The 26,156-nt window shown below is 41.6% G+C and overlaps 1 protein-coding gene across 9 annotated transcripts in view; it reads right to left on the bottom strand.

Moving 5' to 3' along the window:
* LOC132874239 (acidic mammalian chitinase-like) overlaps positions 1-26,156 on the bottom strand; it is a 173,922-nt gene that overhangs the window by 39,389 nt on the left and 108,377 nt on the right. For 6 of the 9 annotated variants that reach the window (XM_060910236.1, XM_060910235.1, XM_060910233.1 and 3 more), the window contains 9 exons: positions 5,457-5,486; positions 5,121-5,322; positions 4,909-4,965; positions 4,666-4,831; positions 3,802-3,926; positions 3,603-3,720; positions 3,337-3,522; positions 3,117-3,239; positions 2,072-2,210 (listed from right to left, as the gene is read on the bottom strand). In XM_060910236.1, coding sequence (XP_060766219.1) covers positions 2,072-2,210; positions 3,117-3,239; positions 3,337-3,522; positions 3,603-3,720; positions 3,802-3,926; positions 4,666-4,831; positions 4,909-4,965; positions 5,121-5,322; positions 5,457-5,486 — 1,146 coding nt within the window. Of the gene's footprint in view, positions 1-1,160; positions 1,299-2,071; positions 2,211-3,116; positions 3,240-3,336; positions 3,523-3,602; positions 3,721-3,801; positions 3,927-4,665; positions 4,832-4,908; positions 4,966-5,120; positions 5,323-5,456; positions 5,487-7,116; positions 7,324-26,156 lie in introns of those variants that run through there. The other 3 variants (XM_060910241.1, XM_060910234.1, XM_060910239.1) reach the window with 3 other exon arrangements.

The raw sequence follows: 26,156 nt of genomic DNA on the forward strand, positions 1-26,156 counted from the left end.
ATTCCAGAACACTCTGCTGTTACTGCTGAGGTTCCTGACAAAGAGCTGCTTTCAATAATGATCAATTTTTACACAACATGCCACAATTTTAAAATATAAAATGTTAAAATATACCCCCCCAACACCACCATCATGTATATTGGACAGTAGGCTAATGGGCCAAAATAACCTGTTATTTCACAGTTTGTGACCCTGCCAACAATCAGCCAGATCAGAGGCAAGAGTATGGGCAAAATTGATGTTTTTTTCTTTTTTCTTTTAAAATCTGGAAATATTGTAACCAACCAGCCTCCCCTGTTTGAAAGACTACCAGCTGCCACTGCTCCCCACCCACCCATTTCTGGAATGGATGAATGTTTTGAATTTATAGTGTTAAAATTGAGAGTTTTAAGTGATTACATGCTTTAGTTTTGAATTTAGTGTAATTTTTGTTCAGAATAATTAGCATTTCAGTGTGTTTTTTTTTTTTTTTATTTGCATTGGATAGGACCGACAGTAGATCTGACACCAAGTCCTCCTTCAGAATCTGAACTCGAGACTCTTGAGTGTATGCATACAAGTATTGATTTTGTTGACCAGTATGTTTGATCACCGTTAAAAGCTTTGGTAGAAAAAAAAAATGATATTGCAAGCACTGTAAGACTCCTTTTATAACGTGGGTTGTGCTGCACTCCTCTCTACAACACAACTTAATCTGATGGCAGTGAGAGGCAAGTAATAGACATTTGATTAGAATATGTATTGTATACACACTAAACAGGACACCTAACTATCAGTAACAACATTGGTGTTCTGGTGAATCATCATACCACTCGTTAATCCCATGATCTGCAAAGTCAAAACATGGTGATGCTGAGCTAGCTGGATAATGCTTACTAGCTAGCTACAACACAAGGTCTTGTTGAAGTGGAAACATGCATCTTTGTTATTGTCTGAGCTTGCAGCTCATTCAGGCCTGCTGTGTGCAGCTCTGAAGCAGATAGCTAACCAGCTTTTCAGTCTGACTTATAGCAGCTTGAGACATGGACATTTTTTTCCCTGACTCAGCAGATGAAACCACACATACAATGTAAGTTTGCTGGCTTATCTTTGTTTCAGAATATAGATTAACATGACTAAAAAGCAATTAGACCAATCAGGACAAGAGCAGCTTATGGGGATTCAGATTTATAGACTTGGATTTAATAGTTGTAGGAGGTGCAAGAGCCAACGCAGTTCTCATAGGAGTAGTAGGTGCAAGAGCTAACGCAGCTCTCAAAGTACTTGCTGGGCAGCAAAGTAGGAAGAAGCTGAGCAACCTAAAAAAGAAAAAGCATCAGATAAATGGATGGTTCTCTCTCTCTCATTATATATATATATATATATATATATATATATATATATATATATATATATATATATATATATATTTATATATATATATATATGTATATATATATATATATATATATATATATATATATATACACACACACAATATATACAGTACACACTTTACTATATATATATATATATATATATATATATAGGGGCAGCACGGTGGTGTAGTGGTTAGCGCTGTTGCCTCACAGCAAGAAGGTCCGGGTTCGAGCCCAGTGGCCAGCGAGGGCCTTTCTGTGCGGAGTTTGCATGTTCTCCCCGTGTCTGTGTGGGTTTCCTCCGGGTGCTCCGGTTTCTCCCACAGTCCAAAGACATGCAGGTTAGGTTAACTGGTGACTCTAAATTGACTGTAGGTGTGAATGTGAGTGTGAATGGTTGTCTGTGTCTATGTGTCAGCCCTGTGATGACCTGGCGACTTGTCCAGGGTGTACCCTGCCTTTCGCCCGTTGTCAGCTGGGATAGGCTCCAGCTTGCCTGCGACCCTGTATAAGGATAAAGCGGCTAGAGATAATGAGAATGAGATTATATATATATATATATATATATATATATATATATATATATTCTTAACTAGATTCAAGTTATAATATATGTAGAACCCAGGTCATGGGTACAGGAGTTGCAGCAACAGGGTTTATTCATGCAGTAAATTTACTCTAACTGGCAAAATACTTGGACTTGTCCAACTCACTCTGGCCAGTTCCCAGGCCACTCTTGATGGTGTTGATCAAAGGGTATTTGCCCTGTTTGCAGAAGGTGCCAGTGAAGTCATCCAGGTCCAGAGACCACACCATCGCACCTCCAAAGTTGTTTTCCTTCAACCAGTTAAGCTATAGGATTTTGAAAGAATAACAGAACTATATATAGTTACATGCACAAAATATTCTGAAAAAGACTATGTGACATGAAAATGAGTGCTCCACTAATCTTCCCATATCGATGCAGCTGTCCTTACTCCGCTTAATGTAAAACACTACCATGTTGGTTTAAGTACAATGCACAGAGCTGATCATAAACAGGCACGAGGCCATGTATCAAACTGCTATAAAAACCCCAACTGAGACGCATATTCCAAATACAATGTATACACGCTCAAAGAATGCTAAAACCCGAAAAATGTCAGCAGATGCAACATGTCTTAATCGGAAAATGCTAAATTTGAAAAAAGGACAAATTCTGAATATTCAAATGGAATATGCTGTTTGCATGACCTGTATCAAATTCCAAATATCAGTGTGCATATAAACATACTGGGGCAGCATGGTGGTGTAGTGATTAGCACTGTCACCTCACAGCAAGAAGGGTCTGGGTTTGAGCCCAATGGCTGACAGGGGGCTTTCTGTGTGGAGTTTGCATGTTCTCCCTGTGTCTGTGTGGGTTTCCTCCGGGTGCTCCGGTTTCCCCCACAGTCCAAAGACATGCAGGTTAGGATAATTGGTGGCTCTAAATTGACCATAGGTCCGAGTGTGAATGTCTGTCTCTATGTGTCAGCTCTGTGATGACTTGTTCAGGGTGTACGCCCACCTCTCACCCATAGTCAGCTGGGATAGGCTCTAGCTTGCCCGTGACCCTGCACAGGATAAGCAGTTATGGATAATGGATGGATGGATGGATGGATGGATGGATAAACATACTAAGTACTCTAGATACAGAGCCATGTACTTACAAGCCATTTATGGTCCAAAACTTCCTTTGGCCAATCTACAGACATTTAGAGCCTTGTGAATAGAAAATACCTTGATCTGGAAGCTCTTGATGTTGTCATAGCCAACCCAAACATTCTGACTGTTGTAGGCATATGGCACATCCTGAGGGGTATCCCAAGCCTGAGTGGCTCCTTGAGACAGGAAGTTACAGATCTGGAAAGAAAGGATTGAATTAAAATGCGAGATCAAGCCAGAATTATGACTGTAGGATAGAATGTCAAAGTAAATTACAAGGTATCTTGATCCTCACCTCATAGTAAGCCCAGAATCCAGCTTGTCTGGTGTAAGGTCCAGCAGGTCCAGGTCCAGCAGTGGGAGCTCCCACACCAGTGTTGGCAGAGCTAGCCAGCTTGAAGGTGTGTCCATAGGTGGGGAATCCAACAAGAAGCTTCTCAGCAGGAGCACCATTGCTCTTCCAGTAGTTCATAGCATAGTTCTGAAGTGGTGGAGAAAGGAATTTAGATCTCGCCAGAAATCAGACATTATTTACTGGGTTTGATATTGAGGTACACTTACCACATTCAAGTAAGATCCCTGGTCAGATGGTCCAGCATACAGAGGGCTGTTCTCACCAGTCTGGTGCTCCCAAGACCCATAGAAATCATAGGTCATGACATGGAAGTAGTCCAGGACCCTGTGAAAGACAGGTATAGAGGTCAGCTTACAGGAGAAACTGTTGATTCTGTCAAAATTACTAAAAGGACTCTATACGAACTGGCCAATCTGAGCGATCTGGTATCCAGAGTCGATGGTAGCTTTGCCAGCAGAGACTGCAGCAGTCAACAAAAGACGAGGACGGTTGGTCTGTTTGCCCTCAGCTACAAAGGCAGCCATCATTTCCTATTGGAAGCAGATGTGGCAAGATCAGTAAGCAGATAGGAAGGAGAGTAAAAACAGTCTCTTGTGAGATTGGTAAAGTGAGAGATAACTGTTGGGCGGAAACTAACACAAAATGACTATGAATTTGAAAGGGATATACATTTGTATTACATTACATGGTATTTAGCAGATGCTCTTATAGAGAGTGACATACAACGAGTGCAAAAGTCAGGTACACAAAGTGCTGAACTTCTAGACAAGAAAGTTCTAGTGCCAACTGAACAAGTGACAAAATAATACTTAGGGTAATATTCTGTTGAAGTACCAATTCTCACCAAACAGCCAAGGAAACAAACCAACCATACAAAGTACAACTAAATAGAGAACTCAAATGGCTAACACCAGGCTAGACAGTACACAGCCTGGGTTGGTCTAGACCAAAACACAGTTACGCAGTGGGCAGGGAAGAAAGGGAGAGGTGCAGCCTCAAGAGGTGAGTCTTCAGTCTGTACTTGAAGGTGGTCAGGGAGTTGGCAGTTCTGACCTCGATGGAAAGGTCATTCCATCAACAAGGAACCAGGACAGACAGCAGTCTTAAGTGGGCTGGGCAGGAGTGGAGAGGAGGAGGAGGAGGAGGGGCCAGGAAACCAGTAGTAGCAGAGAAACTTGCAAATTTCTATAAATCTGTCTGGTTAAGGCACAAGTGCTTCTCACATTGAAACCTACATCTTTGTGGGCTGTTTCTCATGCCAGTGAATACCTGAACCAAGGTGGTGAAGAGTTGTTTGTCCTGAGAAGGGCTACCACGGGAACCAGGATACTCCCAGTCAATGTCCAGACCATCAAACTCATACTGCCTCAGGAACTTAATCACAGAGCTGATGAAAGTCTGACGGGTAGCAGAGGTGGCCACCATAGCAGAGAACCTAAGATAGTCAAGAACTGAGTAAGTGACAGGGCTGCTTTTTATATTGTTTGAATCAGATCACAAGACTTTACATACTTGGCAGTGCCGAAGTTCCAGCCACCGATAGCCAGAAGGGTCTTCAGGTTGCTGTTCCTGTTGAGAACATAAGGAATATTTAAGTTCTCTCTTTAGCAGAACATGTATGTAAACAATGGAGGAAGAAAACTGGTTTATCTTTACGAATTAGAAATATGCAAGTTTAACCAAACCAACCCAGTTGGATATCAACTCAGAATAAATCAACATACTGGTTCTTCAAGGCCTGGAACTCTCCATAAAGCTTCACATCATCCCACTCATATGTTGTAATTTCATTGTTGTTCATTCCAGCAAAAGCGTAAATCAGATGGTCACACAGGCATGGGTCAATATTGGTGGGCATGTACTTTCCGACTCCAGGTCTATACTGTCCCCAGTTGGTGAAGTAACAGGACAGGATATAGGAGGATCCTAGGGAAAGGGATTTTGGAATTATTTTAAAAAAGGGCTTCAATTTAAAATTCGTTTAGATCTTTATCTGCACAGTGGCACTGAACCATGTAAAGAGAAAATTACATATCTGTATGCCATTTCAACAAGCTTACCTAGCTGCACGTGCAGCAGGAGAGCCAGTCCTGGAAATGAAATGAAGACACTTTATATCTCAACATATTCTGACAACTCTACAATTCTTCTGCATATTGTATGCTGTGAAATATATTAACAGGGACCAAATCATAGGTTGCTAATAAGTTGACACTACAGTAAACGTAATATCTCATCTCATCTCATTATCTCTAGCCGCTTTATCCTTCTACAGGGTCGCAGGCAAGCTGGAGCCTATCCCAGCTGACTATGGGCGAAAGGCGGGGTACACCCTGGACAAGTCGCCAGGTCATCACAGGGCTGACACATAGACACAGACAACCATTCACACTCTCATTCACACCTACGGTCAATTTAGAGTCACCAGTTAGCCTAACCTGCATGTCTTTGGACTGTGGGGGAAACCGGAGCACCCGGAGGAAACCCACGCGGACACGGGGAGAACATGCAAACTCCACACAGAAAGGCCCTCGCCGGCCCCGGGGCTCGAACCCAGGACCTTCTTGCTGTGAGGCGACAGCGCTAACCACTACACCACCGTGCCGCCTAAACGTAATATCATTTAGTTTATTTGTCTATGTTGCATAATTGTTTGCAATACTCAAGCCTGCTGTTGTTAATAAGAAAATACAGAGATAGAAATGAAATTTATTATTTATTTATATTGTATAAATCATAGACATTTGAAGCACCAAAGGTTTAATATTTGTGACATTTATCGTTCTAGATATTTCTTTTTTTTTTTTAAACTTTGTTTTTTATTAGATCTTTTACATCCAAATACAATGTACAAGAATAAAAGAACAGAAAAATAACATGTAAAAAAGATATAGTAATAACAATAACATTAAAATATAAAATAAAAGAAATAAGGTATGAACAGCTTATGGGTCCCTTCATTTATACTGTTGTAGATGTAAACAATCAAGTCTGACACATTATCATTCAGTCCGTGGTATCATCTTCCTCCTTGTACCAATACCATTTCTCCCATTTCTTTTCAAATTGTTCTTCCCTCATTTTCAAAATGTATGATAGCTTTTCCATGCTGTAAATCTCTTCCACAATACTATCATTCTAGATATTTCAATTATAAAATGTCATGGTAAAGAAAGTAAAGTACACGGAGGTTCTAACTCACCAACACAAATCAGAAGCTTGCTCATGATGCCTATGCGCAGTTCACAAGTAGCATCAACACCTTTATATACACACCCCTAACCAACACCGCGTTCCTTATTTCATTCTCGGTCACTTATTTACCCAGGCTAAAACATCTTAGCCGTCAGCAATTTGATAAAGATTAAACAAAGATAAGTGGCTTAAATGTCAGAAATTGCAAGCTGAGGTGAAGTGAGGCCCCAAGAGCAGACTCAAAACAGGCAGTGTACAGAAAATAACTTCTTTAATGAAGTTGAGGGCAGAGGTACAATAAGGCTCAGGCAAAAATCAGTGGTCAAAGAACAGGCCAAGGAGGTCAAAACACAGAAGAGCAGGCAGGCACAGTCAGGGACAAAAACAGGACAGAAGAATCTTCACAAAAACTGAAAACAGGGACAAGGGAAACCCAGGCAGAGGAAGAAAAAAAAACCCCACACAATCCAGAAGAACAGGCAGGTAAACAGGGGCAAAAACTAGACAGAAAACTAGACAAAAAAAAAAGGAACAATATAGGCAGGGGGAAAATCGAGAAGTCACAATACCAGAGGGCTGTAGCAAGGAGAGGAAAGTCTGCAAGAGACAGTCTGGCACCTGGAGTAGCTCCAAACAGCTCTTAAGGCCCTGGCTGATGGGAGAGGAGTGGTAGCAGGTGGGTCATTCCACGTCAAATCAACCGGGGCCTGCGCACTTAGGTCTCAAAAAATTCTGAAAAAAATCACCAGATGTACCCATGTTACCTAGGAGAAACACTGTAAATTTATTTGAATGTAAGATGTATACTTTCCATGTTACAGCCAGTTTTACTGGGGGAGGGGGGTGTCAATTTTGTTCAGACTTTTTTTTTTTTTTTCAAAGTTCACAAGCCCATAGCTCAAGAACTAAACCGTGTAGGAGGCTCACATTTTGCATGCTGGTACATAAATAGACATGGTATGTAGCAAAACTGTTATTTTGGGTCTGGATGATCCTGCATGGTCATAGCACTCCCTCAAAATGATCAAAATTTTATTGGAGTTTTTGGCTGTGCTCTGTTTAGGCCTTCAGAAGACACATTTTTACCCAACATAGGCTCTTGATTTTTTTCCCTTATTGAGATAAGTAGAAACACTCTCAAAAAAAGCAATAAACAGAAAGAAAACTCTATCAGTGTTTGAACAGAAGAACTCACAAGTCTGACAAATCATTTTGGATGTCATTTTCAGAGCAACGTAACACCTTGTGGGAATGTGCACAGATTTTTTAAATATTTTTTTTCTTTATTCTCCATGATCCCTTCTTTTTAAAAACACCAATTTGACTTGTCTTACTCGAATCTTTCTTTTTTATTTTCCACCCTGAACATGGGCAAAATGCACCATTGAGAGCAATATGTTTTCTATAACATTAATGTAAAGAGTAAATAACCAAAAGCCAATTTTGCCCTGACATGATCACCTGAGAGTGCCTGTGCAGGGGTGGAGGTATCCTTTTCAATTTCAATGATTCAGTGATTTTAGGGGCACCAGTGGTTACTCTCAATAGTGGTCCTGTGCACCTCATTTGTCCTAACATAGCCTGATGGAGCTAACGTGATCACCTGAAGGTACCTGAGTAGAGGTGGGGTAGAGGCCTTTTATTTCAGTGATTCCAGTGGCACCTTTTGTCACTCTTTTTTTTTCACTTTAATTTTTACTGATGTTTTCATTCAACAGTGAGAAATAACAATCACACCAAAAAAAAAAAAAAGACAAAAAAAAAACCAACAACTGAAACTTGGGGAATCACATTGTATTTTCAGTCTTCCTCTCCAGGGTCATTATGACCGTCTATGTTTGAGTCCTTATATAGAGTCCATTTTGTCCATTTTTGTTCTCCTTGCTCCTCTTGTAGTCTTATACGAAATGTCATCTTTTCCATTATGTAGATTTCCTCTACAATCGTCAGCCATTGATTTTGGGTAGGTGGGTCCGCTTTACACCAGTTTTTGGTTATAGCTTTTTTACTAGCTGTTAGCAGAACTTTAACTAAATACTTATCTTCGTTTGGGATATTTCCCTCCATTAGATTACACAAGTAAAGTGTCTTACTGTTCATAGGAACATCATATCCCAGTATTGTTTGTAAAGTATTATGAACCATTCCCCAGAACACAGATATCTTATGACAATTCCAAAAGATATGAGCATGGTCTGCTTGTAATTCACCACATCCTCTCCAACATATGCAATTTGTGTTGGAGTATTTGTTCTTTATCATGGGGGTGATGAAGTATCTTATCAAGTTTTTCCAAGAGAACTCCCTCCATGTCCGTGAGTTGGTGGATGTTTGATGTGTAATCCACATATTTTGCCAATCTTCATCTGTGATTTCTACGCCAAGTTCTGATTTCCGTTTCTCTTTTACATAATCAGTTGAATTTGTATTTGCTGTCAATGCTTGATATATTACAGACACACTTCTGATTGGTTTTCCTGAGTATGATTTGTTTAAAATTTGAATTACACCACTGACTTCTATGTAGGGGTCTCTTTTAATTTCCTTCTTATAATAGTCCCTTAGTTGTAAATATCTATGAAAATCACGTTTCTCCAGGCCATACCTGTTCATCATGTTTTGAAAACTCTCCAGCTCCCCTTTCACTTCCAAGGTGCACCATGCTGTTATTCCCCTATCTATCCATGACTTGAACCCTTTATCATATGTATTTGGTTTGAAATTTTCATCAAATGCCACCCACTTTAATTGTCTTATATTAATTATTTTATGTGTTTTTACTACTTTGAACCATAATTCCAAAGTGAAAGCAGTAATTGGATCTATTTTGTCCTGAATTTTTGAATCTATTTTGTCCTGAATTTCCCCTCCGTAGGGAAGGCCAAAAAACCTCAAAACTCTGAGCAAGGAGGATACTGACCAACTGAATGTGCTTAGTAATATTTCAATGAGCCTTATTCCTGGTCAAAAAATCTGTTATAATTGTTGGTCAAAGCTCAATGCCCTGAATATCCTTTAAATGGAGCCAACCGAAGAGGTCACTATGGACTTCCAACCTTCAGAGGTATCAACACTGAACACCAGCCTAAAAGAACTTGGAGTGTCTCCTGTCAGAACTTCTCGAGTCAGTAATATGTCAAGCTATGCCAAAAGAAAAGCAACGGAAGTTAATAAGGCCCTTGTAATGAAGATCTTCTCGGCTTGTGGTGTGCCTTCATCCACATTAGAAGAATGCTCAAATTGCAAGGACCTGGACATTCTGATGGACCTGCTGAAAGAAAAGATTGCAGTTTCCCCAAGGAATGTGCAGACCCAACTCCTTACTCTGGTACCTGACAGCTGGACTGTGGAGAAAATAACAGAAAAATTTGAAGCGACTCCATACATGGTGAAAGCTGCCCGAAAATTACGGCAAGAGCATGGTATCCTTGCAGAACCGCAGGCGCGGAGAGGGAAATGTATATCACCAGAAATTCATGCAAGAGTCAAAACTTTCTATGAGAGTGATGAATTTACCAGATTACTTCCAGGGGCAAAGGACTACAAGTCTGTAAAGTCCAGTGAAACAGGAATGTGGGAGCACAAGCAAAAATGACTGATCCTGATGAATTTGAATGAACTCTTTGAAAATTATAAAGCCCAATTTCCTGAAGACAAAATAGGACTGTCCAAGTTCTGTATGCTACGACCCAGTCACTGCATCACTGTGGGGAGTAGAGGAACACACTCTGTATGCGTATGCCAAATTCATCAAAATATAAAACTGATGCTGGCTGCCCTGCCAAGTGGAGACCAGAGAATCACCTACCATGACCTGATGGCAAAGATTGTGTGTTCAGTAACATCAAAACTTTGTATGGTGCACAGATGTCCATGCTGCCCTGGGGTCGGTGTACTCAAGAGCTACCTGGAGACCTTGTGTCAATTAGATGACATGACTGAAGATTCTGATGTTTTGTTCAAGCAATGGATTTCAACTGATCGCACCACAATTCAAACATGCTCTAGCACATTGGTGGAATTTGTTGATACCATTGTGACGAAGACTGACAAACTGACAAGTCATCATTTCATCTGGAAACACCAAGCGGCATTCTTGTCCACCATAAAAGAACAGCTGAGACCAAATGAAGCGATAATCATCCTGGATTTTGCAGAGAATTACAGCTTTGTGGTACAAAATGCAGTTCAAGGATTTCACTGAGAGAATTCCCAAGCAACAATTCATCCTTTTGTTGCTTATTTCAAGCAACTTGGTGAACTGCGACATGAGAGCATTTGTGTCATAAGCGATTGTCTGCAACATGACACAATAACTGTTCACAGATTCCAGAAGGATGTCCTGAGCTATCTGCAAAAGATAGCACCCCAACTAAGCAAAATCTTTTACTTCTCAGATGGAGCTTCATCTCAGTATAAAAATTTCAAAAACTTTGCGAATCTTGTGTGTCATCAGCATGATTTTGGATTTGAAGCCGAATGGCATTTTTTTGCTACATCCCATGGCAAGAATGTCTGCGATGGCATGGGTGGCACTATTAAAAGAGAAGCAGCAAAAGCCAGTCTCCAAGCAGCAACTTCAGGACACATTCTGACACCAGCAGATTTATATGAGTGGGGCGTAGGACATGTAAAAAATGTTCACTTTTTGTTCATATCAAATGAAGACATCATATCTCATGCTGCTGAACAGAGGATGTGATTCTCCAAGGCCAAAAGAGTACCTGGTACTCGAGAATACCACTGTTACATCCCTACAGAGGACGGCAGACTCAAAGTAAGTCGGGTGTCTGGGGAAGACAGTCAGCTGACTGTTCAAATATTCACTGAAGGAGCTGAGATGCTACTGTTTCCTGATCACACTCATGCTGCATCAGCAGTGTCCGTCACATTAGACCAGTGCCATATTGGAGGCTATGTTGGATGCAGGTATGATGAAAAATGTTGGATTGGTATGATTCGTGACAAGAGTGAAGCGGAATCAGACATCCAGATATGTTTCATGCACCCAAAGTATCCCGCTCCATCTTTCCACTGGCCATCAAGAGAAGATATTTGTTGGATGCCATTACAATGCATCGTTGCATTCCTTAGTGCACCTACAACTGTCAGTGGGAGGCAGTGCCACCTTGATCTCAAAGACAAAGATGCTCTACACTCTGCATTTCAAATGAAACAGAAATGAGGCTAGTTATGATTAATTGTTATAAATGAGCATGATGTAAAATGAAGTACCATGTTTGTTTTGTGCTTAATGTGCCTCTGATTACTTATTTCTGATGTTTTTTCTTTCAGTTTTGATGTTTGTCATCATTGGGAAAAAGTGCATTTTGTCCATATTCAGAGTGGAAAATAAAAATGAAAGATTCACATAAGACAAGTCAAATTGGTGTTTTTAAAAAGAAGGGCTCATGGAGAATGAAGAAAACAATACAAAAAAAATCTGTGCACATTCCCACAAGGTGTTACGGTGCTCTGAAAATGACATCCAAAATGATTTGTCAGACTTGTGAGGTCTTCTGTTCAAACACTGACTACGTTTACATGCACGTCCAAATCGAGCTGCTGTTGGTAATCGAGCAAAAGGTCCCAGCAGGGGTGCCAGAGAAATCCAATCCTACATGCACAAGTGAAATCGGGCTATTGTGCAAGGTGCATTGTGCACCCGAGCCACACGTGGCGCTACACGCCCCATCGTGTTGGTACACTTCCGGTTGTCGTCATGAAGAAGAGCTATAGTGTTGCCCGATACTGCTGACGTTTTCCAGCCCAAAACATGTTCAAATCCGCTAAAATGCACTTAAAACCCCCAATCTGGCAACACTAGTGCCAGTTCCGTGTTCAAGCTGTTAGGCTTGCTCTAACAGACTGTATGGCTACAAACTGTCCGGCGCAGACCACTGTTTTGTAAGACAACTTATTTTGCACAATAATATTTTTCTAAAGTCCATTTTTTGCTTACAAAAAAATATTTTTTTTGCTTACAATTTAACTTATGTCTTAATAAACACACAAAGTTCAATTGTTTTGTTTTTATTGACATTCTTCAGATGTTGGACATATATATATATATATACACACACACACACACACACACACACACACACAAATACAATGACTTGTTTATGTACACAATTCACAGCTATGCAACAGCTGTACAGATGTATTTGGTGATACAGTAAGTGAGCTAAATTTTAACAGTGCAAACAATGCCACAAAAAGAAAAGATTCATGCCGTTGTCATGATTCGTTGTCATGCCGACCGAGGCTGTTGTGTTTCCCACTTGTGGTCTCGTCACTCGTCACTTCCGGAAGTAGCTCGACAATTAGCTCGATAGGGTATACATGCATAGAGTAGCTCGGCAGAAATCGCATAAACTAGGTCGTGTAGCTCGATTCCGAGAAATCAAGTTCGGTTCAATTTCAGCCGAATTAAGGTGTATACATGGCATTTTGAACTTGGATTTCAGTCGAGCAACGGCAGAAATTCGATTCTCTCTATGTGCATGTAAACGTAGTGACTGATAGAGTTTCATACATGTCAACCTATACGGAATGTCCGTATTTTATATGGATTTGATTCAATAAATGTCGTATACAGGCGTATAAATAAAGTTATACGGATTATTTAAAAAAACTTCAGTATTTATTTAGAGCTATAATCAATTCCCACGATGATAAAAGAGTGCATAAGATTTACTGTACACCACAGCCAGCCAGTAAAGAGTCTTATGAAATCGCGCGTTATCTTGTGGTAGCAAGAATTCGTTCCACTTTTGATCATGCGCACACCACATTGCGAGAATCCCGCCAACCGTGAAGTCATAGACATATAAACATAGACGCCGCCTTCTGCGTAGAATCATACGTCATCCTCGCCGCCATATTGGATGTGGCAAAGTGGAGATTCTTCAACCGTCTCTGGTATAGCGTCTAGACAGTAGCCGAGAATAAAGATGCCTCATTCATGTGCTGCATTTAACTGTACCAACAGGTTTACCGTCCAAACGAGATCACATGGGATTACCTTTCACAGGTGAGACTGGAAAAATACTTTTCATTGTATTTGGTCATTATAACGTAATTTTACAAACAGATTTTCCTGACTTTGTGGCTAATATGAAGTCTCGCGCATAATAGCCGCTCGGTGAAACCTGTCTCCAAACAACAAAGTATTTCCTTCGTGACTACGTTGATAACACTTTGTGTTTTTGTCAAACATTGGAGCTTTGTATTCATTCTGAAGGTTTATTGTTATTAATATTGAATAAAAAGTAACTGGGATATATCATTGTTAATTATCATTCAAATTTTAGGTACATTATTTTAATTTGCATCTTATACGGATTTTATAAGGAAAATACGGATTTTGGAGGTTGGTTATACAGGTTTGATTGACCAAAGGTTGACATGTATGGAGTTTCCTTTCTGTTTATTGCTTTTTTTGAGTGTTTCTACTTATCTCAATAAGGGGAAAAAAAATCAAGAGCCTATGTTGGGTAAAAATGTGTCTTCTGAAGGCCTAAACAGAGCACAGCCAAAAACTCCAATAAAATTTTGATCATCTTTGAGGGAGTGCTATGACCATGCAGGATCATCCAGACCCAAAATGACAGTTTTGCTACATACAATGCCTATTTATGTACCAACATGCAAAATTTGAGCCTCCTACATGGAGGTTCTTGAGCTATGGGCTTGTGAACTTTGACAAAAAAAAAGAGTCTGAACAAAATTGACACTCCCCTCCCCCAGTAAAACTGGCTGTAACATGGAAAGTATACATCTTACATTCAAATAAGTCTACAGTGTTTCTCCTAGGTAACATGGGTACATCTGGTGATTTTTTCAGAATTTTTTGAGACCTAAGTGCGCGGGCCCCATTTGATTTGACGTGGAATGACCCAGGTGTGAGAGTGCCAGTTCAGGGAAAATAGCCTACAGCCAGGCAGCACTGAATTCCTGTCCCGGATCCGGTCTGGAGCCAGCATAGAAGTCCCACAAACTCAGGCATGGATGGACTGGACTGGACCGGACAGTGACATTAAACTTCTTTATTTGCCCCATCCTCCTTGATGGATGGCCACCAAAAACGTTGTTGGACGAGTGCCAGAGTCCAGGCTGCTCCTGGGTGGCACGCCATTCTGGAACCATGACCCCACTGCAACACCTGTGCCAGCACAGAAACAGGAACAAAAAGATGGTTAGGAGGTGCATTACTGGGCCCTGGGTCCTGCTCATGGGCCTTCTGGACCAGGGTTTCCACTTCTAACAGAGTGGCCCTCACCAGGCACCATGGAGGAAGGATGGTCTCAGGGGATGTCGATTCCTCCTGAAGGGGAGAGAACATTCTGGACAAGGCATCGAGCTTACCATTCTTAGAGCCTGGGCGGAAGGAAAGTGTGAACTTAAAATGAGAAAAGAGGCCATCAGGCCTGGTGAGAATTGAGGTGCTTGGCAGTCCTGAGGTATTCGAGGCTCTTGTGATCTGTCCATACGATGAAGGGAAGGTCTGACTCCTTCAACCAGATGTCCCCATTCTTCCAAGGCCAGTTTCACAGCCAACAGTTCCCCATTGCCAACATCATAGTTTCTCTGAGGGGGAAAGCCAACGAGAGAAGGAGCAAGGCTGAAGCGTGTTGTCACTAGCCGATCTTTGGGACAATATGGCTCCAACCCCTGACTCCGAAGCATCAACCTCAACCACGAAGTGCCGGGACCGGTCTGGAATGGTGAGTATGGGTGCTGACGTGAACCTTTGAGCTTGGAGAACGCCTTCTCGGCCCCTTCCCTCCAGCTGAAAGGGACCTTGGTGGAAGTTAGAGCCATGAGGGGCCCAGCTACCGTACTAAAGTTCCTGATGAATCACCTGTAGAAATTCACAAACCCAAGAAACCAAACAAAGAGTTTGCTTTCCAGGAGTCGTTGAAGGACCTGCCTGATGTGGATGCAGTGTTCATCAAGGGAGCAGGAAAATATATATATCTATATTGTCCAGATAAACAAAAAAGGTTAAGGTAGTCCCTCAGGACATTAACGAGGGCCTGGAAAACCGTGGGAGCATTAGTCAGGCCAAACGGGACCACGAGATATTCATAGTGACCCATGGGGGTGTTGAACGCCATCTTCCATTCGTCCTCTTCCCTGACCCTCATGAGGTGGTAAGCATTGCACAGGTCTAGCTTGGTGAAAATCTGGGCTCCCTGGAGTAACTCAAACGCTGTAGTCATGAGAGGTAGGGGGTAATGGTTCTTGATGGTGATGTCATTTAACCCCCAGTAATCAATGCAAGGATTTGTCCTTCTCCACAAAAAAAAGAATCCTGCCTCTGCAGGAGAAGAGGAGGGATGAATAATTCCAGCTGCTAAGGACTTGGTGATGTATTTATCCATGGCTTGCCTTTTAGAAGGAGAAAGAGAGTAAAGTTGCCCCTTAGGTGGTGCAGTGCCAGGGAAAATGTCAATTCCACAATCATAGGGCCTATGGGGAGGAAGGGAAACAGCTTGAGACTTGCTGAACATATGTTTTAAGTCATTATACTCGGGAGGCACGTTAGAGAGGTCAGGATATTCACTAATGGTGGGCTGGAGCAGCTCAGCATGAGGGAGGGCAGATCTCAGGCATGATAAACAGAATTGACTCCATTCTATAATGGTGTTGTTAGTCCAGTTGACATGGGGGTTATGCAGAGTTAGCCAGGGCAGACCAAGAACTATAGGCACATGGGGATTGCTCATGACAAAAAACTGGATGGATTCAGAGTGGTTGCCCGAAATTCTTAAGGTGACCAGGGCTGTTTTATGGGTAATAGTGGTCAGACCAGTACTGTTAAGGGTCAGGACAGTGAGGGATGGGTTCAGAGCCAGTAGTGGAATCCCCAGGCGCTTGGCAGTGGTCGAGCAGATCAGATGTCTGTCAGCCCCTGAATCAATGAGTGCCTGGAGGTCATGGGGCTGATTGCCATGGATGACCACTGGGAGTAGCAGTTGATCAGTAGGGGGCTGATTCTGGACATTGCCCACCAGGGCCCCTAAACTCACCAGTGGGCTCTTCCTTTTAAAGGGCAAGATTGACAGAAATGCCCCAGCTGTCCGGAATACAAACATGTCCTCATACCCCGACGGTGCTGTCGTTCCTCAGGTGAGATGCAGACTCTGCCTACCTGCATTGGCTCAGCGGAAGGGAGGGGAGGCTGAGCAAGACTAGTCAGAGTTCTTTCACCTGCTGTCTGATCCGGGAGTCAATATGACTGGCGAGGTCCATGAGACCGGGGAGATCAGGTGGCAGTTCTTGTGAGACCAGTTCATCCTTGATGGAGTCTGACAGTCCGTTCAAAAATGTGTCAAACAAGGCACTCATTCCAGCCACAAGATGCTGCCAAAGTGCAAAACTCAATCGCATAATCAAACGTGGACCGGGCACCCTGCCACAGTCCCATGATTTCTCTTGCTGCCTCTCTGCCAGACAGAGTGATCAAAGGTTTGCCTCATCTCCTCTGTGAAACTCTTGAAGCTGGTGCAGCATGGTACATTGGCGGCCCACATAGCTGTTCCCCACTCCCTAGCTTTGCCAGTGAGGAGAGTGATGGTGTAGGCCACTCGGGAACGCTCCGTAGGGAAGGCCAGTGGTTGAAGCTCAAGGGTTAGTGAGCATTGAGAAAAATGATCGGCAGGTACCTGGTTCTCCATTGTATGGCTATGGGACGGGAAGTCGCAGCTCTCTGAAGAGGGCTGGAGCAGGAGCTGGAGGAGTGGTAGGCAGAGGGGGTTGTGTAGGAGTAGACATTACTTGAAGTTGTTGTAGCTGATTGGCAAGAAGACAAGGTTTTGGTTCACCTGTTGCATGTTCTGTTGGTGGGTACCAAGGAGAGCTCCCTGTTTTTGCACTGCTGCTCTTAGCTGGGCGAAATCTGCTGGGTCCATGTTGGCCAGACTGTGCGGTCAGAAATGGCGAGCTGAGGTGAAGTGAGGACCTAAAAGCAGACTCAAAAACAGGGAGTCTACAGAAAAGAACTTTAATGAAGTTGAGAGCAGAGGTACAATAGGGCTCAGGCAAAAATCAGTGGCCAAAGAACGGGCCAAGAGGTCAAAACACAGAAGAGCAGGCAGGCACGGTCAGGGACAAAAACAGGACACACAAATCTTCATGAAAACTGAAGAAAACAGGGACAAGAGAAACCCAGGCAGAGGAAGCAAAAAAAAAAAAACACAATCCAGAAGAACAGGCAGGTAAACGGGGCAAAAACTGGACAGACAAAAAAAAACCATGAAACATTACAGGCAGGGGGAATCGAGAAGTCACAATACCAAAGGGCTGTAGCAAGGTAAGGAAAGTCTGCAAGAGACAGTCTGGCAACTGGAATAGCTCCAAACAAGCTCTTAAGAAGGCCCTGGCTGATGGGAGAGGAGTGGTAGCAGGTGTGAGAGTGCCAGATCAGGGAAAATGGCCTACAGCTAGGCAGGACTGAATTTCTGTCCTGGATCCGGCCTGGAGCCAGCATAGAAGTCCCACAAACTCAGGCATGGATGGACTGGACCGGACTGTGACATTAAACTTCTTTATTTGCCCCTGTTTTCAAAGAGCTGTGTATTACTGTAACTGTTTTAATATTGCCACACAGGTTCATAGAAGGTCACAACTAAAGTCTAATATAGTTTTTTTTCCCATGTCATACAAAAATCAATCAATCAATCAATCAATCAATCAATCAATAAAATAAAAATCACCAATTGGCCTGCACTGTGGTGCAAACAGTGTCAACTGAAAAAATAACTGTTATTGTCAAAGCAAAATAAAACTGATATGCTACAACACAACATGAGGACGTAAAATAAAGCTGTCTTTCTTTTGATTTGGGATGTTGAATATTGATTTACTCCTTTTTTATATTTAGTTTCGGCTGGGCACCACCCGAACCGATAACCACATCACCAGTTTTTCTTTGGCTAATCTGACACAAGGTACACCACCACTCTTACTGGAGCAGTTGGGGGTTAGGCGCCTTGCCCAAGGTCACTTCTGCCAGTCCTGGTAATGAAATCAATGGCCTTTTGGTCCCAAAGCTGCTTCTCTAACCATTAGGCCATGGCTTTCCCTAAAAATAAAAGTATTTTCATTTTAAAAAATACTAAAAGGAAAAAAAGGAACATAAAAACAAGCAAACAAATTTTAAATTCTCATAGATATTAAGGAGACATTAACGATAGAGGTGCTATATCAAGATGTATACATTGTCATTGGACTCTATAACACTGTAGGATTTAAATGATAATAAATTCCACTCATAGTTTTCCAATTACAACTCCAATATCAGAAAAAGTTGGAATGCTATGTTGAAATTGAAATTAAACCTTGAAATGATGTTTCATAGATTATCTTTGTCCTGTATTGCTTTCAATACAATATAACAGCACATGATTTGATGTTTCACCTCATGAATTTTATTGTTTTTTCTTTAAGTGAACTTATTTCTCATTTTGATTCTTGCAACACAAGGAACATATGGTCTGATGGAACAGAAATGGAGCTTTTTGGGAATAAACACTCAAGGTGGGTTTGGCGTAAAAAGAAGGATGGCTGTAATGAAAAGAACCCCATCCCAACTGTAAAATATGGTGGATGTTTTTCCTCCAAAGGCCCTGGAAACCTTGTTAGGGTCCATGACATCATGAACCAGGACATTTTAAATCAAGAATTGGCTGCCTCTGTCAGGAAACTAAAACTGAGTCGTCATTGGATCTTCCAGCAGGACAATGATACAAAGCATATATCCATCCAGCCATTATTTGTAGCCACTTATCCTGTACAAGGTCGCAGGCAAGCTGGAGCCTATCCCAGAGGTGGGGTACACCCTGGACAAGTTGCCAGATCATCGCAGGGCTGACACATAGAGACAAACAACCATTCACACTCACATTCACACCTACGGTCAACTTAGAGCCAGCAATTAGCCTAACCTGCATGTCGTTGGACTGTGGGGGAAACCCACCCAGAGGAAACCCACACAGACATGGGGAGAACATGCAAACTCCACACAGAAAGGCCCTCATTGGCTGCTGGGCTCAAACCCAGGACCTTCTTGCTGTGAGGCAACCGTGATAACCACTACACCACCGTGACGCTCAACTTATAACCTGTACAATTCAATTGAAAAACAAACAAATCTGTGAGGGGAAAAACATAAAAAAATTAAAAATGTATAATAAGCTGGCTGCATAAGTGTGCACACTCTTAAACTAATACTTTGTTATTTAGTCTTTATGGGTAGGTGTCTATCAGCCTGCTACATCTAGACTTGGCGATATTTGCCCACTCTTCTTTGCAAAGGCGCTACAAATCTGTCAGATTGCGAGGGCATCTCTTGTGCACAGCGCTCTTCAGGTCACCCCACAGATTTTCAATTGGATTTAGGTCTGGGCTTTGGCTGGGCCATTCCAAAACATTAATTTTCTTCTGGTGAAGCCATTCTTTTGTTGATTTTGATGGATGCTTGGGGTCACTGTCGTGCTGAAAGATGAAATTCCTCTTCATCTTTCTAGTAGACACCTGGAGGTTTTGGGACAAAAGTTGGTATTTAGAACTGTTCATAATTCCCTCCACCTTGACTAAAGCCCCTGTTCCAGCTGAAGAAAAACAACCCCAAAACATAATGATGCCACCACCATGCTTCACCGTGGGTATGGTGTTCTTTTGGTAATGCACAGTGTTGTTTTTGTGCCAAACATACCTTTTGGAATTGTGGCCAAAAAGTTCCACCTTGGTTTCATCAGACCATAACACATTTTCCCACATGCTTTTAGAAGAGTTGATGTATTTTTTTTTATTTTTCTGCAAAATTTAGATGTTTTTCTTTGTAAGAAAAGGCTTCTGTACAGTGTTGCTGTAGGCCTCTTGGCAGCCTCCCTGACCAGTTTTCGTCTTGTCTTTTTATCAATTATGGCGTGACGTCCAGTTCTCGGTAATGTCACTGTTGTCCCATATTTTCTCCACTTCTTGATGACTGTCTTCACTGTGCTCCATGGTATATCTAATGCCATGTAAATTTTTTGTACCCTTCTCCTGACTGATACCTTTCAACAATGAGATCCCTTTGATGCTTTGTAAGCTCTCTGTGAACCCTGGCTTATGCTGGAAGATGCAACTGAGTAAATGTCTGAACTTTATTTGGGGTTAATCAGAGTAATTTTAACTAATGGCAGGTGTGAACCCAAAAAGACTGAATGCTGTAATTAAATCAAAAGGTGCTTCAACAAAGTATTAGTTTAAGGGTGTACATACTTATGCAACCAGCTGATGTATTTTTTTTTATGTTTTCCCCCCTAACAGATTTGTTAGTTTTTCAACTGAATTGTACAGTATATAGGTCACATTAAAGGTGGGAAAAGTTTTGAAATTATTTTTCATGGTCTCAGTTTTTTACATCAGAAAAACCTATCATTTTAATGGGGTGTGTACACTTTTTATATCCACTGTATGTCCAACTCAACACTAAAATGGCTCACTGACCACATATATTAAAGGTCAGTGCACTGTAAAAGCACACATGTATGAACATAGAAATGTTAAATGTTTCCATTACAAATTAAGTGTTATAGATATCAGCTTATCAGATTAGAAAAGTGATTATAATTCTGCAGCACGTCTGCCTCTGGCATTAAGTAAATAAAAGGTAAATGTGTAATCAAAGATAACACAAGAATATCTTAAAAACCTTGAGAGTCTAAATTACTACCCTTAAACTATTATTTTCTATTATATTTTGATCATGGTTATAAGTCATGTACGACAAGATGGAGTGGAATAACTTTGATTATATCCACATTCACTGGATTTTGAGAAACAGAGCATTTTTATTTTTAGCAAATTCAATAAATAAAAACTTTATACAAAACGTCCAACAAAATCATTTCCACTCAACAAACAGGAGAAATGACAGTAGCAATTTATGAAAAATGCTCAAATAATAATTCTTGAAAGATAAAAAAGATATGTTCTTACCATCAAATACTTTTATTCCATATTTTGTTGCCTTTTTTTTTGGTATTTTTGGGGGGCTTGTTTTTCAGTAGAGTTTTTATTTCATCCTTGGTTGGTTCAGCAACATGCTCCGCCATTTTGTATTTCTCTACTCACAGTATATGAGCTGATATCCTAGTCGTAGAGTAGACAATCAGAGCGCGCAATTGCTCATATCCAGTGAATGTGGATAGAAATAAACACACACACACACACACACACGCACATGTATAGGGCCTGTACATCTTTTGGTATGTACGAGGTTAGCTGACTGGGCACCTCTGCTGGTCATGCTGACAAGGGATGATGAAATCTGGTCTTATCATTCACTACAGTCTGATTACTTGACCACTTCTGATACATGCTGAGATTTTCCAATTGCTTTGACAGGGCCATGTGTTTTCAAACCTACAGACATGGCAGCTGCTGTTATTGCATCCATGTAAATATGTAAGTCAATCTTTATAATTATTGATCTCTCCCATCCATTATTTATATCTTGTGTGCACGATCGGTCATTTGTGTAATCATGTCAGATTATGATGAACCAATTACAAGTACACCAAAGAAAAGAAAGCATGTTCATTCTAAAACGAAGTCCAATAAAGAGTGGCCTTTTGCATTTCTGTGTATACAGCCTGAGAAAGATCAGCCAGGCAAAGCTTTCTGCACATTGAGTATATATTATTTTTAATAACTTATTTACAAGATCTAGAGTGATCACAGCAAGAAGGTTCTGGGTTCAAGCTCAGTGGCCGACAGGGGCCTTTATCCCCAGGCTTGCTCACTGGGGATAGAATAGGGACAAAATTAGCTCATGTTTTAAGTTGTTCAAATTCTGTAAAGCTGCTTTGTGACAATGTTTATTGTTAAAAGCGCTATACAAATAAACTTGACTTGACTTTCTGTGTGGAGTTTGCATGTTCACCCCGTGTCCGCGTGGGTTTCCTCTGGGTGCTCCGGATTCCCCTGCAGTTCAAAGACATGCAGTAAGGTTAACATGGGGCTTGAGCAAGGCACCTAACCCTCAACTGCTCCCCGGGCGCTGTAGCATAGCTGCCCACTGTTCTGGGTATGTGTGTGTGCTCATTGTTCACTTGTGTGTGCATGTGTGTGTTCACTGCTTCAGATGGGTTAAATGCAGAGGTTAAATTTTATTGTGTGCTTAAGTCTGTGCTTGAGTGTAAAAATGACAAATAAAGGCTTCTTGGCTTCTTAATTTTGAAGATCACAAAAATCTCATCTCATTATCTGTAGCCGCTTTATCCTGTTCTACAGGGTCGCAGGCAAGCTGGAGCCTATCCCAGCTGACTACGGGCGAAAGGCGGGGTACACCCTGAACAAGTCGCCAGGTCATCACAGGGTTGACACATAGACACAGACAACCATTCACACTCACAATCACACCTACGCTCAATTTAGAGTCACCAGTTAACCTAACCTGCATGTCTTTGGACTGTGGGGGAAACCGGAGCACCCGGAGGAAACCCACGCGGACACGGGGAGAACATGCAAACTCCGCACAGAAAGGCCCTCGCCGGCCACGGGGCTCGAACCCGGACCTTCTTGCTGTGAGGCGACAGTGCTAATCACTACACCACCGTGCCGCCTAAGATCACAAAAATGTGCCTGGAAATAGCTGAGAAGCCATCTCCAGGCATCTAAAGCCCTTCAGCTTCCGGGGCCCTAAGGCAGACCCCGGACCCCCAGCCACATTGTCATTTGGACAGGCTGAAATTTGAACAGACAACATTTCAGACATGTCTGTCCTGTGACAGTCTGCTTAAAATTCCTTATTTCTGACACTGGGGATGGACCTTGAAACGATTTGATTGGATTGGAGAAAATGGAAATGATCAAAGGAAAGTGGCCAGATTGGCTTGATCTGCCAGGAAGGATTATAATAACTCATAGCAACTCTTTACACTCGTGGTGAGCAGAAAAGCATAATTACGGGAGGTAGGAAGAGTAGAAAATAACATTAAAAGTATATTGGAATGTGGAGACAATGTGCAGGGTAAAAGAGGACTACAGGACTAGACAAACGGATTTAAATGAATAAAAACTGAGGGAGATTGCATTATAATGCAAAGAAGAAGGAAAACAGGACTGATATGGAAACTTGACAACCCTGACAAGTAGGAACTACTCCAATACAGAAGATGGCAGTAGCGCAGCACCCAGGATGCAAGCTGCCGTAAAAACCCAAAGAAGAAGGAGATCTCACATTGCTTGACAAAAAGAACAATGATAAAAAGTTTATTTTACATCCACAAGTAATAAAAAGCTATATAGGAAATAATTATTGCAATTTTGTTCAAATCTACACAGATGTTTCAAAGAATACAACTAATAGAATTAGTATCTTATTCATAGTCCCAGAATTTAATATTAGAAGTTTGAAACGAATCAGTGATGGACTATCTATATATACGGGGGAGATGCTGGCAATTTTGTTAGCACTACAGTGGATGGAAGACGTGAGACCACTGAGAGCAGTAATATGCTCCGATTCCAGAACTTCATTAACTAGCTTGAAGTACCATCATTCAGAGAGCAGACCAGACAGACACAAATGTCGTTGTGATTTCAGACCAACCCACCACCAATGTCTAAGATACTGATCTGAGTCAAATTTGTGTTTTTATCAGTTACCTCCATATTTTTGTGAGTTCAATTGGCAGTGCTTTATGGACGATACACGATCATTAAACTATAAAGCACGGTATTGCTCAGTGCCAATTTATCACCTACACCTGCCATGAAGCTCACGTAGTATTGATGCATAAAGTTACAGTTATTGTCTGCGATAGACCAGAGGACCATATTTAACCCCTCATCATTGCAATGTTCATTTTCTGACATCAGGACTGCAGATAGATGGATATTTTTGCTTGGCAGGTTGTGCTGCATCACTCGATACACAGTAACCCCCACTAACATGCCGCTCCCATTTACTGTCAGTGCCTCTGTTGTGTTGAGAATGCTCCACTACCCAAATAATATCATCCATTCATCCATTATCCGTAACCCCTTACCCTGTACAGTGTCGTGGGCAAGCTGGAGCCTATCCCAGCTGACTATGGGTGAGAGGCGGGGTACACCCTGGACAAGTCACCAGATCATCACAGGGCCAACACATAGAGACAAACAACCATTCACACTCTCATTCACACCTACGGTCAATTTTGAGCCACCAATTAACCTAACATGCATGTCTTTGGACTGTGGGAGAAACTGGAGCACCTGGAGGAAACCCACACAGACACGGGAGAACATGCAAACTCCACATAGAAAGACCCTCGTCGGCCACTGGGCTTGAACCCAGAACCTTCTCACTGTGAGGCGACAGTGCTAACCACTATCCCATTGTACCACCCAATAATGTCAGTTACAATCAGTAACTGTTTACCTACAAATACCCCTACAGAATATAGGTTTATTTAAAAAAAAAACACACACACAACCTGACAGCTGAGTGTATAAAAGAACATCAATAAAAATTCCCCTAACTTGAGACTCTCATTGTATTAGTAAGGAATCAAATATAACAGCTTTACCTCTGTTAAGTGCTGATAGAGACTCCTTCCATAAATGTTGAATAAATGTATCCAAGCTTCATCATTGCAATGATTATACATTTTCTTTGCTCAATAAAAAAAAAAGTTTACTGTACAAAAATCAGTGTGGAAACTGTTACTATCAATACTATATTAAACAGACAGAGTGCATCTGTGAGTTGCCTTTCAGGTGGAAATACTTTCAGAGCCATGTCTTTATTCAGTGAATCAAAACTGAACAATCTGATCATATTCAACAAGAGAATTTTATAACGTTTAAAATACAATTAATCATAAAACATCCCATATTCACTCATGAATTTTAAAACAAAAGCACTCTAATAGTATTCGTCACCATAAACTCAATCTGATACAGTTCTTATCTGTGACGCTGTACTGTTTTTACTCAGAACTAACAGTCATGTCTTTCCTTTTTCTACACTCACCGGCCACTTTAATAGGAACTTGTTCTTGCTTCTAAGATTCCTGTTCTTGGCTGCAGGAGTGGAGCCCAATGTGGTCTTCTGCTGTTGCATGCGGAGATGTTTTTCTGCTCACCACAGTTGTAAAGAGTTGTTATATCCTTTCTGGCAGCTCGAACCAATCTGGCCATTTTCCTCTGACCCCTCTTATCAACAAGGCATTTGTTTCCACCCACAGAACTGTCACTCACTCAGTGTTTTTTGTTTTTCGCACCATTCTGTGTAGAGACTGTTGTGTGTGAAAACCCCAGGAGGTCAGCAGTTTCTGAAATACTCAAACTAATCCGTCTGGCTCAAACCAACACCCATGCCACAGTGAAAGTCACACTTTGAGATCATAATTTTTCCCATTCTGATCTTTGAAGTAAACATGAACTGAAGCTCTTGATTTGTATCTGCATGGTGCTGTCTGCTGTCAAGGGACTGGCTGATTAAAGAACTGCATAATACAGAGGGGGATGGATGTACCTAATAAAGTGGCCAGTGAGTGTATACTGTATGTCAAGCTTCT

Source organism: Neoarius graeffei, chromosome 26 (genome assembly GCF_027579695.1).
Source record: "Neoarius graeffei isolate fNeoGra1 chromosome 26, fNeoGra1.pri, whole genome shotgun sequence".
Lineage (NCBI taxonomy): Eukaryota > Metazoa > Chordata > Actinopteri > Siluriformes > Ariidae > Neoarius > Neoarius graeffei.